Source organism: Microcaecilia unicolor, chromosome 11 (assembly GCF_901765095.1).
Source record: "Microcaecilia unicolor chromosome 11, aMicUni1.1, whole genome shotgun sequence".
Lineage (NCBI taxonomy): Eukaryota > Metazoa > Chordata > Amphibia > Gymnophiona > Siphonopidae > Microcaecilia > Microcaecilia unicolor.
The window spans coordinates 76415452-76431026 of NC_044041.1; the positions used below are offsets into that span (position 1 = coordinate 76415452).

At 45.0% G+C, this 15575-nt stretch overlaps 1 protein-coding gene across 3 annotated transcripts in view; it reads left to right on the forward strand.

The window, feature by feature from the left end:
- Positions 1–12613, forward strand: part of SUGP2 (SURP and G-patch domain containing 2) — a 76520-nt gene extending 63907 nt beyond the window's left edge. For all 3 annotated transcript variants that reach the window (XM_030220103.1, XM_030220105.1, XM_030220104.1), the window contains one exon: positions 12320–12613. Coding sequence is in view for 1 of the 3 variants with exons in the window: in XM_030220105.1 (XP_030075965.1) it covers positions 12320–12359 (40 nt within the window). In the remaining 2 variants the exon portion in view is untranslated. The remainder of the gene's footprint in view (positions 1–12319) is intronic.
- Positions 12614–15575: the final 2962 nt, after the last annotated feature.

The following is a 15575-nucleotide window of genomic DNA, read 5'->3' on the forward strand; positions in this document are numbered from 1 at the left end:
AAAGTCTGTAATCTTGTTCTTTATGATAGTCTCTACCATTTTGCCCAGCACCGACATCAAGCTCACCGGTCTATAATTTCCCAGATCCCGTCCAAAACTTTTTTTTAAGGTTCCTTGGTATCATCTACATTGCTTTTCTAGGAGGAAGAATCTACAGTTGCAGAGGTTCCTTGCAAGGTGGGTCTTTCATTTCAAGGAAGTCTGTAAATCGGGTAAGACTTCTCCCATGCATCAAGATATCAGGGACGTTATCCATGCGCAGTGGGATGCTCTGGATTCAGTTTTTAGACTCACCATGTCAATGATTCGACTTTATCCGGTTCTGGAGGCTGATAAGAATCCTTCTGAAGCCCCCTGTAGTGGATGCAGTGGTCTCGGCAGTCACAAAGCGCAATACAGTGCTGGTAGATGGAGGCACTGCTCTTAAGAATGTTTATGATCGCCGTTTGGAGTGATTGCTGAAGAGTAGCTTTGATGTTTCCGCCTTGGCAGTGCAGGCAGCCATTTGTGGTTCTCTCGTGGCTAGGACTTGCTTTAGATGGTTGGAAAGAGTTATGGATAGGTCTTCAGACGATCTGGCCTCCGAGGATGCTGAGGTGGCTAAACTGGAGATGGGTTCTGCCTTTATAGCAGACGCATTATAAGATTTGCTACAGGCCTCGGTCAAATCTATGGCCTTGGGGGTGGCTGCTAGGAGATCTCTTTGGCTTAGAGATTGGTCTGCAGATGCTGCTTCTAAGTCGAGGCTCAGCCAGCTTCCTTTTCAGGGCTCACTGCTGTTTGGCGAGGACCTGGAAAAGCTGGTTCGCAGTCTTGGGGAAACCAAGGTTCCCAGGCTTCCAGAAGATCGGCCTAGAGCTTTGGGCCGTGGAGCGTCATCAAACCGGGGTTGTGATTACGATTTTCGTCGCTTCTGGTCGGGTAAGGTGACTCCGGAGCAATGTTCTCGTGGTTTTGTTTTCCAAAGGATTAGCCCTTTCGTGGGGCCTGTGGAGGAAACAAAGACACTGGAGCCTTGTTCCAGTCCCCCTCTCAATGAGGGTGTCGGGGCCCAACCTCTGGTTCCCGTGGGAGCGCGTTTGGCGCAGGTTTTCCAGAGGTGGACCCAGATTATCTCTGACCAATGGGTAGTAGAGGTTATTCGAGATGGATACACCTTAGAATTCGCACGTCTACTTCCGGATACATTTCTGGAGTCTCCCTGCCAGTCTCGCGTCAAGGCAACTATCATCAGGGATACTCTGGAAAGGCTTCTGTCTCTCCATGTCATTTACTTTGTTGTTCCCAAGAAAGAAGGTTCTTTCAGGTCAATTCTGGGCCTCTAAGCTGTCAATCAGGCCCTCAAAGTCTCTACCTTCCGTATGGCGACCCTTCGATCGGTCATAGTGGTGATATGGCCCGGGGGAATTTTTGACGCCCCTAGATCTTATGGAAGCCTACCTGCGTATACCGATTCATCCTCTGCATCAGTGATTTTTCTGCTTTGCAATTCTGGGTCAGCATTTCCATTTTCGAAGCGCTTCCCTTTGGCCTGGCAATGGCTCCTCGGACCTTCACCGAGATAATGGTGGTAGTGGTGGCGGTTCTTTGAAGAGAAAGGGATCTTGGTCCACTCGTATCTGGACGATTGGCTCATCCGAGCAAAGTCCTTCCAGGAGAGCGTATAGAATATGAAGCGCGTGGTCCAGTTTCTAGAGTCCCTTGCTTGGGTGGTCAGTGCACTAAAGAGTCATCTGCAACCATCTCAGCCTTGGACTATCTAGGAGTGTGCTTCGACACTCGGAAGGGCCGGGTGTTTCTTACTCAGGCTTGTATCCTCAAGTTGCAGACTCTGATCCGTCAGTTCCTCCAGACCTCTGTATTGTCGGCAAAGCACCATCTCCAAGTCCTGGGTTCCATGGCTGTGACGATAGAGGCAGTTCCTTGGGCCAGGGCTCACATGAGGTTGTTAGAGAGGGTCCTTCTCTCCAGATGGTCACCGCAGAGGGATCCTCTTCTGCGGAGGTTGCCACTTTAGGCGCAGGAGCGCAGTGGTCTTTGGTGGTGGCTTTGGATGCCCAACCTGACCAAGGGAATACCTCTAGATGCTCTGCAATGGCTAGTACTCATGACGGATGCCATTCTGAAGGGCTGGGGGGCCCACTGTCAGGGAAAGTATGCACAGGGCCTGTGGTAGTGGGAGGAGACGGTCTATTCAATGTATTGGAGACCATAGCTATTCGTTTGGCACTCCTAGTGTTTCGCCCTCTATTAGAAGTCCGATCAGTGCGCATAATGTCAGACAATGCTATGGCAATGGCATACATCAAGGGGGAACAAGAAGTCTCAGGTTGGAGCAGGAGACAGCACAGCTCATGAGCTGGGCAGAGTTGCATCTTGAGGCCCTCTCGGCGGCTCATGTAGCGGGAGTAGAAAATGTTCAGGCAGTTTTCCTCAGTCACACCACTCTAGATTTTGGGGAGTGGGCTCTCGGTGACTCTGCGTTCCAGTCAGTGGTGCATCGCTGGGTGTTTCCAGTCATGGATCTGTTCACCTTGGCGTCCAGCACAAAGGTACCTAGGTTTTTCAGTCACCGGAATGCTCAAAAGCTGTAGGAATCGATGCCCTTCTTCAACCTTGGCCAGAAGGTCTGCTGTATGCCTTTTCTCCGTGGCCCCTGTTGGGCCATCTAATTTAAAAGATAGAGACTCACAGGGGTCGAGTGATTGTGATTGCTCTGGACTGGCCTCGCAGGCTTTGGTACGCTGATCTTCAAAGTCATCTTCTCAAGCCCTCTCTCAAATTTCAGGAGGATCCCAGGCTGTTGGTCCAGGATCTAGTGGCACATCCGGAACCCGTTCGGTTTTGACTTACAACCTTGCTGTTGAGCGGGCGAGGTTGTCTAAGAGAGGGTACTCGGCCAATGTAGTGTCTTCTGTGCTGCGGTCTCAGCGTCGTTCCGCTTCTCTCAATTATGTTAGGACCTGGAGAGAGTTTGAGGCGTGGTATGATTTCAATATCTTTCCTTTTTGGGCCTCTGTAGCGCACATTCTGGAATTTTTATAACAGGGCTTGGAAAAAGGTTTAGCTTTATTCTCTCTTAAGGTACAGCTGGCGGCCCTCCTGCTTTAGGGGTCGGGTGCAGGGCAAGTTCCTGGCTTCTCATCCCTGTGTGCGTAGGTTTATACGAGGAGCGGGGCTTAGGCAGCCACCCACTCGGGTAATTTTTCCCTTGTGGGATCTTAATCTGGTTCTAGTGGCCCTGTCTCATTCTCCATTTGAGCCTTTGACATCCTGTACTTTGAAAGATCTGACTCTCAAGATACTGTTTGTAGTCACTATTGCTTTGGCCAGGAGAGTCTTGGAGTTGCAGGTGCTATCGTGTAAGCTGCCATTTTTGGAGTTTGCAAACGACCGTGCAGTGTTGCGGCCAGTTCCATCCTTTCTCCCTAAAGTCTTGTCTTGTTTTCATGTGTCTCAGTCCATCATTTTGCCAGTTCTCGGGTCAATGAACAACATCGTCTCAAGTGTCTGGATATTAAGTGGACACTTAAATATTTTAAGGCTTTGGCAGACTTTAGGCAGGCAGAGAGTTTTTGCTCATCAGGGGACCTTAGAAAGGATTGGCGGCGTCTAAGCCCACTTTGTCTAGGTGGTTTAACATAGTAACATAGTAGATGACGGCAGAAAAAGACCTGCATGGTCCATCCAGTCTGCCCAAGAAATGTGCCACTTTTTTGTGTATACCTTACCTTGATTTGTACCTGTCTTTTTCAGGGCACAGACCGTACAAGTGTGCCCAGCACTATCCTTGCCTCCCACCATCGGCTCTGGCACAGACTGTATAAGTCTGCCCAGCACTATCCCCGCCTCCCAACCACCAGCCCCGCCTCCCACTACCGGTTCTGTTATCCAATCTCGGCTAAGCTCCTGAGGATCCATTTCTTCTGAACAGGATGTATCTTTAATTGACTTTATCACCTTGCATTTGTTTCTCTACCGGACTAGGCGAATACCTTTACGGTATTATGTAAGCCACATTGAGCCGGCAAATAGGTGGGAAAATGTGGGATAGAAATGAGACAAACAAACAAGACTGCTTATCTGTGAATATTGGGAGATAACCGAACTCCGCCCCTGAAATGTCCGTGGAACGCCCCTTAGTCCACTTCAATGCTAACTGGTCATTTTCAGCACCGTTAAAAATGACCAGATAGCCGCATACAAAAGTTAACCGGTCAGTGGCCATTCCTGGCCGGATAATCTTTGGAACTCTCGAGGTAGAAGTAAAACAAAGAAAAAAAACCCTTAAAAAGAGATGATTGCATCCGCTTACCTCCTGACAGGCAAACCGATTCCCGAGGTGAAAGCTCACTCTACCGGAGGGCAAGTGGCTTCATGGGCTGAGCGGTGTTTGGTCCCGCTTTTGGAGATCTGCAGGGCAGCAACTGGGTCTTCTTTGCATTCCTTTTTGAAACATTACAGATTGGATATGCAGAGTCGTCAGGATGTGGTTTTTTTTTTTTTTGGGGGGGGGGGGGGGGGTGTTCTCACAGCAGGTTTAGCTGGGGTCCTGCCTGTGATTTTACTGCTTTGTTACTTCCCATTAGTTACTTGCTGGGCTGGTCCAGAAGGATGTTAAGGAAGGCGAAATTAGGCCTTACCTGCTAATTTGCTTTCCTTTAGTCCCTCCGGACCGGCCTAGAACCCCCCCCCCCCCCCCCCCCCCCCCGGTATTCTCTATCGGTTGGTTTGTTCCGTGGAGTTTTTTTCAGGAGAGCTGCGTTGTCTGTTTATGGTTCCTGGTTACCGGTTTATACAAAAAAGAAAAAGTCGCTCACGAAAGGTTAGATATACCTTTGAGCATCTTATGCTTTATCTGTGTGCCTGTTTGGGGAAGGTACATTGCTGAAAAGTCACAGGCTTGGTTTTATTCTGTGTTGATGGCTTCTCGAACTCCCGAGTGCAGAGAATGAGGTTTTCTTTTTCTGCTTTGTTAAGAGATACTGAATCTTTCTATTCCTGGCAAGGGTTCTTGTTGGCTCTCTCTATGAGTCAGAATTCTCAGTCTCCACCTGCTGGAAGGTTCACAACCCATCAGTCACTTGCTGGGGAGGTCCAGAGAGACTAAAGGAAAGCAAATTAGCAGGTAACGCCTAATTTCTCCTTTATATTGCTCGTTTTTCAATGTGGTTAGCATTAGCTCCCAGAGTAGTTTAACATTTGTAGTATTTTATGCTGCTCCCCACTACTTTTATCGGTGGCTGCCTGAAGGTTCATTTTGTGATGGGTTTCCCTTCCTCCCAAGCAGCCTCCTTAAACGCTGACTTTTCATGTGGAAGCACAGTAAAGTTAGCTGTTCTGTCTCTGAATTATGCCAGTTCAAGTATCTGCCTCAATGGCCAGTGAGTTCTCTGTCTGGAGAGTATCTTAAATCTTGATTTATTGAGTGTCATTAACCAGCTTTATGAAGAAATTCTTTTGTGCCAATGTATGACAAAGTGCATAGTATGCTTGCTTGCTTATTATCTTTCTCTATTAAAGTTCTGCTTTGTCTTCTGCCTGGATAGCTTTTTAAATCTAGGGTCACAGTGCTAATAGCTGTAGGCCTTTTCAGATAAACTCCACTACCTTCAGCTTTTTCTGACAATGTGGAATGATCTCCCTATAGTTAGTGATTGTTTCTTTGGAATCTTGGTTCTGAAGCTTTTCTTCATCACTGCTCTGCTTCACCGCTGTCAGTAGAGTCTGCCTACATGGCTAGTGTTCTTTCTGTTGAACACAGGGTTTCTTTAAATACCTGTCCTCTCTCTCTGGTGTACCCTGCTGCTTTTCGCAATATCTATGTAGCTGGGGGTTTGGCTTTGGAAGAACTTTCCTCCTCTTCTTGGTCTCCCTTACTTTTCTTGTCTCTGCAGCCCTATAGACCTCATCCCTTGGGGTGTCCACTATTTGTTCTTCCCATGCTGCCGTCTTATTCTTTCTCATAAAACATACTTTGCTGCTGTCTGTTTTCCAGAATGGATTTTTTTCCCATTCTAACATTCCACTTCTCTCTACAGTTTCTTTTCCTGGGAGCTCTCAGGTTCCTCCTTCCCATGTTGCTTTTCTGCATCTCACTTGAGCATTTTATTGTGAAGTCATTGTCTAGCGTCAGGCTCTTTGTGAGTAGTAGTAGTAGTCTTTTTGATGTAATTTTACTGGCACCTTTGCAGGGCGTTCTAGGTCCTCCCCCTTCTTCCTCTTATTTCTGCTCTATGACTATGGAGATGGCTTCGCCTGGAAGGTGTTTGACTTCCCTAGTGGGCCACAGGTGGTTCTCCATCATAGTTTCTTTACCTGGGAAAGGATACAGCGGTTTGAGAGCTCTGCTTCCGTCTCGCATTGCACATGTCCTTCATCTTCAGAGTGCTGTTGTATTCACTGGATCTAAGGGCAGAAGGATGGGTAAAATTCAGTGCATTCTACTTCACTTGACCTTTTGACAAACTTTCTGTGATTTCAGCAGCTCCCACTCTCATGGTATGTCATGCCAATCCAGCCTCTTTGTTATTTTAGTATAGCTGGGGACTTTATAATCCTTTTCTGTTCCTGCCTTTTACTGTGTAGGTGATCCTGGGGTGAGACATTCGGCAACTAACTTTGAGGCTAGCTTTGGTTTGCACATCTAACAAAGCCTGGGGCCAGTTATCCCTGCATGGTAGGTCGCCAGGTCCTTTTTGTTACTGTGAACATGGCAGTTGCATGTGAAACACATGCCAGATCCCTGTGCATGTGGACCACAGCGTTTCTCCTATTTATTGGCTTTCAGCCTTCGACATTCTCTTTCCACAGTCTTTGTTACTGTGGGTAGAGTGAGACAATTGGCCTTTCTGTTCCTTCGCAGTTGGATGGCATGGGCAATTTCTGAACATTCATTGGTGTGTCTTCTCATGGGTATACCGAGATTGGTTGCTCTCCATGTGCCCCTGAGGTGGTTCTATGGTTGACTACTCTTTCCTCAGAGAGTCTGGTCTTCTAGGGAATTTGCTTATTCACTGTATCTGCTTTTTTGTAAGCAGTATTTTTTTTACCTTAATTTGTTTCTCTAATGCACACAGCTCCTCTCTGTGTTGCAGTTCAGCCTCTGTGGTTATAGACCTTAAATCCCACCCTCAAGGGGTACTGCTTTGCTACTAGACTAGTGGGATAGTCTGGACTGATGTGGGATGAAAAGGAAGGAGAAATTATCTTATCTGATATTTTTTTTTGTAGCCAGAGTTTAATTTTTAGATGGGCCTGGAGGTGGACTGGGTGAGCATAGGCCTCGCATTTCCTCTCCACCTGCTACCCCCCCCCCCCCCCCCCCCGGCACATGGTCAGTTCTGGTCATTTTTACGGACCTGAAGCGCTGTTCTCCCTCCAGCACCGGCGATTCCCATAGCCAGCCTTCTGCCAGCGCGTGTCGACACGTCGGAGCCTCTTCTCGGGTGTGTCCCGCCTACTCTGCAACTTCCTGTTTTCCGCAAAGGTGGGACGCAGGAAGTTGCAGCGTAGGCGAGACGTGCCTGAGAAGAGGCCCCGACGACGCGTGCTGGCAGAAGTCTGGCTATGGGAATCGCCGGTGCTGGAAGGAGAGCGGGCTGAAGAGACTGGGCGGGCCTGGAGCAAAAGTGACTGGGCCTGGGCCCGTCCAGGCCCACCTGTGGCTACGCCCCTGCTATAATCCCAATTCCCTATAATCCCAACAGATGTCTGCCGTTTCATGTGTGTTACTCTTACTCTATTTTTACTTAAGGGTTGCATTAGAGGATTTCAGGTACTGTATGTACTCGACATAAGTTGAGAAATTTAGACAAAAATTCCCGCAAAAAGACGGTTTGTCTTTTCTACAGGTAATACCCATAGATACTTAAAAAAAAAAAAAAAGCAGTAATTGCACCCCTCCCTTCTCATTCACTTGCTGGCTGGCCATGTATCTCCTGTGCTCAAAAGTCTTATATACAGCACCAGCACTGCAGCATAAACTGCCCTGGTTCTGCTCCAAAGCGTATCCTCTGATCCTTCTGAAACAGGAAGTTGAGTCAAAGGGGGTGGGATGAGTCAGAGGGTGCACTCTGGAGCTGGACAGTGTATGCTGCAGTGCCAGTGCTGTATTGAAGACTTTTGAGCATTGAAAGTACATGGTGACGGTGGGGCTTGGGAGTTACCAAAAAAGCAGAGGCGGTGGTGGGGTGGGGACAGCAAAGAGACCATGCTAGATCTTGATGGGGGTGCAGCAGAGAGACCATGCTGGATCTGGATGGTGGAATGTGAGTGAGGGAGAAGTGTGTATGTGAGTGAGTCGGGGAGAAGTGTGTATGTGTGTGAGTCGGGGAGAAGTGTGTATGTGTGTGAGTCGGGGAGAAGTGTGTATGTGTGTGAGTCGGGGAGAAGTGTGTATGTGTGTGTGAGTCAGGGAAAAGTGTGTGTGTGTGAGTCAGGGAGGAGTTTGTGTGTGTGTGTGAGTCAGGGAGGAGTGTGTGTGTGTGTGTGTGAGTCAGGGAGAAAGACCTGTTGGATGTGGGGAGGGGGGCAAATTTGTGTATGTGTTTGAAGGAGAAAAGACCTGTTGGCTGGGGAGGAAGGTCAAAATAGGTAATCAAATGGTTACTGTACATACTCAACTTATACACGGGTCACACCAATTTGGGCCATTTTTAGTCCCCAAACTGCCCTCAACTTATATATGAGATCAATATTCGAATATATACTGTAAATCCTACCTTTGTCCTTTTGAAGGATTTCTTCATGGTGTCCTGGGAATTTTTCACACAACAGGATCTTTGTCGTCATTGCTTCCGTGGAGGATGTTGCTCCTGCTGTATTCCTTCCAACATTTTCTTGCGCCTGCTTGAAGACTTTGATTGCAGTGCTCTGTGGATCTGCTGTTAACTTCTAACGTGTCCTGCTATAGGATTTGATCAGCAATGGCTACTTATACATTCATGGTGATATTTCCTCTGGTGATGGTGGTACACTGCTTTATCAGTTCAAATACTAAACATCGTTGCTTGCACGAAGCCCTTAAAGAGGTGAATCACAGGATCTGTTTTATTTCTTTGTTTCCATTTGTTGGTCGGCATACACAACATTCCCACTAGTCTGGACTGACCTTTTGAGATTAAAGGAAAAATTATCAGCCATAATTTCTCCTTCAGACAGATCCATTATTTTATCCCAATAAAACAAAAATAATCTCTGACCTTTTGGCAGCCAGGTTCTAAGATATAAAATGTTTGTCAAACCTAGTACATTCAAGGTGAAGAATTTATGATGTCGTTTTTTTTTTTGTTAATTTTTTTTTTTTAAACTGTGGAGAGATGTACAGTCATGGCATTTCAGAAGGGAGTTAGAGGTGTCTTCGGATACATTCTTCTGAAATGTGTTTCCGCTACATCCTTTCACCTCTGCTTTCCTAAGACTTTTTCTCCCCCAGATGGGGCTTGCTTGTAAAGTTATCAAATGAAAATGTAATAACATTATTAATTGAAAAAGAAACGAGTGCTAGTCCAGTTAATTCATAGCAATTGTTCCTTTATTTCCATCCACCGATAATTAATTCTTTGATCCCTTAAGCTCCATAAGTGGGGTGCTTTTAGTTTTGCAACACAGGATTCAGAGGATGGGCGTTCGGTCTGTTTCAGTAGAACAGTCATTTCCAGTATATTGTATCTGTTGTAGTCCACTGTTCACATTTCTGAAATACAGTCTAGGGGTAGGAAACCTGACCAGATAATTATGAAGTAGGAGTTTTAGTAGTTTTTTTTTTTTTCTTGTTCCCACAAAGAAACAAGGGGGGGGGGTATAATTCTTCAGCGTGCCTGATGTTGCCCCATCCCACCCTCATTTCCTGGATATAAGTCATTCATGTAGCTGTCATCCATCCAAACACTTGCACTAAACAGTTTTACACTGGAGAAAGGAAAGGGAAGAAATATTCTATATTTTTTTTTCTACACAAGAAAATGTTTTAAAAACATGAAGCTTCAGTGAAAAGCAACAGTTTTCTAATTTTGGGCTCTGACTAGGAATTTCTTCCTCTTGCCTCAATCTTCCTTGCATGTTTAAATTTAGTGTTCCTCTGCAAAGTGCATTGTCTTGATGTAGTCTTGCTATGTCCTTATTCCATGGCCTTGGTATTACTTCTAAGCTAATACAACTGCTTTATAAGGGAAAGATGAAGCTCTGAACACAAATCCGAGTATCTTCCTCCTTCCCTATATTTCAGGGACTTTTCTCTCACACTGTCATCTTGCCTCTGAATATAGTTGGTTTTTTGTCAAGGGGCACATTTAAGAATCGTTCTATTAAGAGGAGAGGGATAGGGTGGGACTGCATTTCAGTTGTGAGATGGAGGATAGAGCAGCTCCATTTCATATAACCACAGAGCACCTTTCTTCTCCACCATTGCTTCAGCAGAAAACTTTTGTTCATCCTAGCACCAGAAATAAAAAATGTGAAGGAAACCCTATTTCCTCTGTTTCACATACTATTTGAAAAATGTTTACCCTTTTGTTAGATGAAGAAATAATCCATTAAAAAACACACATTCTCTAGTAAGATGAATTTTCTCATGCATCCTCGCTCCTGCTAGAATTTGTCACACATTGTTTGGCGATCTTGCTTTCCTGGCACATAGTTCTGCAGTAGGAACAGATCTCTTTCTTTAGATTTAGTTCATGTGGTAACTCAAGGCCATTTATATACGGGTCAAGTAGGGATTCCCTTATCTTCAGCAAGCTTACAACCTAACTTTCTAGGTTAGATGGGCTGTCTTTTTAATGCCATACCATAACCTCCTTTGTGTTATAGTGTACATTCTGTGTATGCTTTTGCATTTCTTTGTAAAGCAGTTTTCTTTTGGATATACTAATTTTTTTTTAGCCAGGAAAGACAATTTTTTACACAAATAACATTTTGTAGAGAATGATCAGAATTCTAATATTTGTCTCAAGGATAGTAGTTCCCTTTCCAATTGGACAGTTTTATGTTCTGTAATGTTGTTTCCTATGACAACAAGCTAGTCTTAACACACTAGTTCTATTTTTCTTGATATTGATATCGCCAAGTTCCAATCTCGATGAGACAGGGCTTTGTGGAGGTTAATAGCATAACTAGAATCAGAAAGGACTAGGCATGTTTATGCAAGACAAGTCACAGGCTATTGAATGTACAGTAACGGGGATGTTGCTGTGAATCCAGTACATCCCTAAAGCATGACTGCTGGAAAGTGGAAGGTATATGAGGGGATGGACCATGTTACACATGCCCTGTTTTCTTAGCTACTTCCTGTAAGCCTGTGCTTTTTATATAGTCAGATAGGATGCCAGGTTAGATGGACTTTTGTTCTGACCCAGTTTAACAGTTCTTATGTTCTAGTGCAAATGCCTAATCTGCATATGAGGGGGTTCAAAGTTGCTTATGCCCAACATTTTCTGCCTCAGTAAAGTTAGTTTTCAGTGCCCGTATTAGTACGTATTCTGTTCTTTGCATATACACTCTGTTCACTTGCCTGGCATCCCATGCTGTTGGATGAATGCTTAAAATTTCCTTTAAACTTAGTAGTTTGAAATCCATGGCTTATTGTTCTGTGACATGCCATGAAATGAAAATTTTGCTAGGGCTGAGCATGGGGACTTAGTTCTACTGCCCATTAACCAGGGTGTTAAAGATTTACTTTGAAAGGAATTTCATGAAACAGTCATTGTGACAATGTTACTTGTTCATGTCCTTCCTTCCTTAGCTCTTCTCTTGCCATTTTGTAGGCGTACTGTGATAGCAATTTTTTAAAGTAAAACATGGCAGGAGGTGTGGCTTCCAACTTTAGTCTTGGAATTTCCATACTCAGCCACTGGCTGCTGGACCTGCATTTGGTTTTGCTTGGGTGGTGTTGGACTCTGTGCCACATCAGGGCTCATTAAACCTGCTTAAGCAGAAAGAAAAAGCTTTAAAGTTCCCCAGGAGGTGATAGGAAATTTGAAAGCAGTTTTTAAGACACACAACTTCCCCTGCAAGATCCCTGAAGGATCCTTAAGGTGCTGCATTGGGCAGTTAATAGTGTGACTGAGCTTCCTTGTACCCAGCTTTTAATTTGGGACAAGGCACCTGCACAGTTACTTTTCTGGTGCTGAGACCATTCTGATTTTCAAGTGGATTTAACACATGACTTTGCTCATGTTAGTATGAAGATGTTCCCTGGTCGTCTGCTTGGCAGCACAGGGACTGTACTTTGAAAATGAAGTGCCTGTACATACGTGAAACATTATGCCAGTGCGCTGCCTTTGTAACCGAGTCACTAGCTTCTTTTCTGTCATTTTAGTTTGCAGGATCTGTTCCATGAAGACTACAGGCATCCATGAAAAATGTAAACGTTACTTCCGTGCTCGTGCTTTACAATTGCTTCATTTTATGATCAAAACTTTTAGTGTGAGTTTTATTCCTTTGTTTAGCATAACTTGGCAATACCGTTAGAAATAATCCCAGATGGTTGCTGTTCAATCTGGTATTGTTGCTTAGTGCACTGCTGCTTTTTTTTTTTTTTTAAATGTAAACATGTAGAACTGTACAAGTTGTTGTAATCTTTAATATCCTCTAATAAACTGATCAATGGAAACACACAAGTTTTATTTCTTAATTGAAACAATTTATTTGTCCTTGAGTTGGAGAAAATTCCAAGTTCTATAATTTGTTATCTTATGAAATATAAGAGCTTAAAAATATCACAAATAGTACAGTTTGTAAAATAGGTTATTCCACATTCCTATCACATGAGAATACATAAGGACCTATGGGCCCATCCAGTCTGCCTAGTTTCCATCTATTATTATTATTATTACATTTGTACCTTGCACTTTCTCCCAGCTGTCAGACATAAGCTTGCCCACTTGTAGGATGTTACTCTTCATCTAACTCCATTGTTTTCCCTCTCTTATCCTCAACATCCCATACTTTAAATAAAAACATAAAATTCAAGTATCACTATTTTGATATGCAAAGCTGTATGTATAAAGTGCAAAGATTTGAGGGACAGCATATAAAAGCAATACTGTATTCCTTAGTGTCCCTGCAGACTGGCCTAGATAGATGGGACAGCATTCTGGTAGAGCCTATAAGTTAGTTGTGCAGTGCCTTCCAGAGTCAGTATTTCTCAGTCTCTCAGCAGGTGATTGAGTTGCGAGCCTGTGCAATCTCGACTGGTCTGGTAGATATGAGGATTCTGAGCCCGGAGAGGGGGGGAGTTACTGGTGTCAGCGGTGTTTTTGTAATTCATTCTGGTTCCTAATTTTTCTGCTTCTCTCCGAAGGCTCCTTGGCTTTTGGCTGGAGCTATGGCTCATGGAGATCACATTGTGCCTCGGGGGTGTCGAACCCCAGTGGCCCGGTCCCTCCCCCTTCCCTTCCTATACCTTCTAGTTCCTTGGCCCTGAGGGGTTCTTTCTGGAAATCCTTTTTGTACCTTGGCTCCTGGTGCTGTTTTGTGGGCTTGAGTGCCTGGGAGGTGAGCCTTATCTTTGTTCTATGTAAAAACAGCAGCAACAACAACAATAAAAAGCAAATTCCATAGCGCCCCTCTAGACCATCACAGATGGATTATGCACTCTTACCAGCAGATTTGGATGATTGGTTCATCAGAGTGAAGTCTGACTCAGAAAGTCAGATGGCCACAGTTCCTGTGGTCCAATTGGGTGGGCATTTTTGTCAAAGGGAGGGCTACATTGTTTCTGCACACTCTTATGAAACATATACTTCAAAATGAGAGGTCCAGCATACTACCTTTGATCATCTTTCTCTTTGAGGTTGATGATGTCTTGCTGGTTGGTTGGCTTGCTGGTCTGGTTCTTGGCTGATGGGATCATAATTCCACTCTTTTTGGGGGGGATATATCAGGGAGGGTTTTAGATATAGATATACTGAGGAGTTGCAAACTGCATGGTGCCCAATTTATAGGGGATAATGACACCAGTTTCCTTTATCTGCATCTGCTAGTAAAGGAACAAAACCCATGGGGCTGGGCTGGTAGAACTCAAAAAGATTTGGTGAAAAACTAGATGAAGTCAAATAACAAATTAGCATATTGGAAGACAAGGTTAGAAATTTGGAGCAAAGGAATCTAAATGAAGGTAATGGAGAGACGAGAGTGCCGTTTGTGATACTTGACAATGAGAGAGTGATTTGCCAAAGGAGAGGCAGACACATATAAAGTGCTGCATACATCCAGTACTATAAAAAATAAACAGCAAAATTAAGTGCAGGAATTGGGTTCGGGAAACATCTCTTCTTTAAAAAAAAAAATTGTGGAGGACTTTCTGCAGAAGCTATTGGTGTTGTTTTCTCCAAAGCTGCACTGTATTGAAAAGGGCATCATCTCTTCTGTCCTGACAGCACTTTCTTACAAACACCATGCATTCAGTGTGGACCTGCCACATTCAGAACACAAGGAACTTGAATGCCATCATGAATTTGATAGGATGCTCTCACTCAGACTGCATGGTATTTGTGAAAAAGTGCCACTATGAAGAGAAGGTACACCCCTCTTATCCTAGTGCTCCTCAGCAGTTCCTTAGTGGGATTCTAAGTGTGAAGGTGCAAAAAAAAATGACTTAGGTAGAAAAGCAATTGATAAATGTTATTTCCATGAAAAAAGAGGGTTGCGTGCTATTTTTAATAATTTCAGAAATAAGTGACTGGCACAATGTTGAACCATTCCTAAGATAGGCAGAGAGTGTCCATGAAGAATGATACAAGTTTACAGTTCAAATATTTCAGTAGTATAGTCAGTTTTGGTTCCCTCAACTTTCTTCTAACCCCCCCTCCCCATGTCACTTGCAGCAGATGAATCCAGGAACTAGTGGGTTAAGTCCGCCTACCAGCAGGTGGAGATAGAGATAAACTAAAGGCAGTGATGTCAGACGGCCAGCTCCTTCCTCAGTTAGTATGTCTCTATCTCAGCAGGTGGTGGACGGCTTTTTCTTCAGCTCCTGGGCCCTAAACCTCTGAGGGTGCGCCTGGGCCGGTGGCCAGTTTGAGCCGGGGGTGGCGGACTGGTGGTGTCCCCTTTGGCAGCATATGCAGTTGCTGGGTCCCTGCTGCACCTCAAATTCCCTCTGAACAGGCTTTTCCTGTTCCTTTCCTTCCCTATTTGTTTCTGCCTTCTTACTAAAAAAAAAAAAAAAAAAGAGAACCATAGAATTTGTTTAAAAGAGAAACAGAAGCACAGGGAAGTGTGTTTTTGCTGAGAGCAGGTTTGTGTTCCTGCTGTCCGAGTCCTGTTTTCTGTTGCCTACTTGTCTGAGCCTGCCTCGAAGTGGAGTTTTTTTCTTCGGCTCAGCTGTCAGTTCCCGCATTTTCCTGGTCCGGGGTAAGTCCCGCTGGGTTCCTCTTCGGGGGCGGGCGATGACAGCGGAGGCGGTAAAACGCTGTTCCCAGTGCGGGAAATGACATTCTGCGGCGGGCTTTTGCAGTGCGGGGTGCACTGATTTGGTGGGACTCGACGGACCAGTGGCCTCCCGAGAGTGTGCTTTCGTGCCCGGAGCCTGGTGATTCTTGCACCATTTTACGATAGGTCACGGAGCCGGC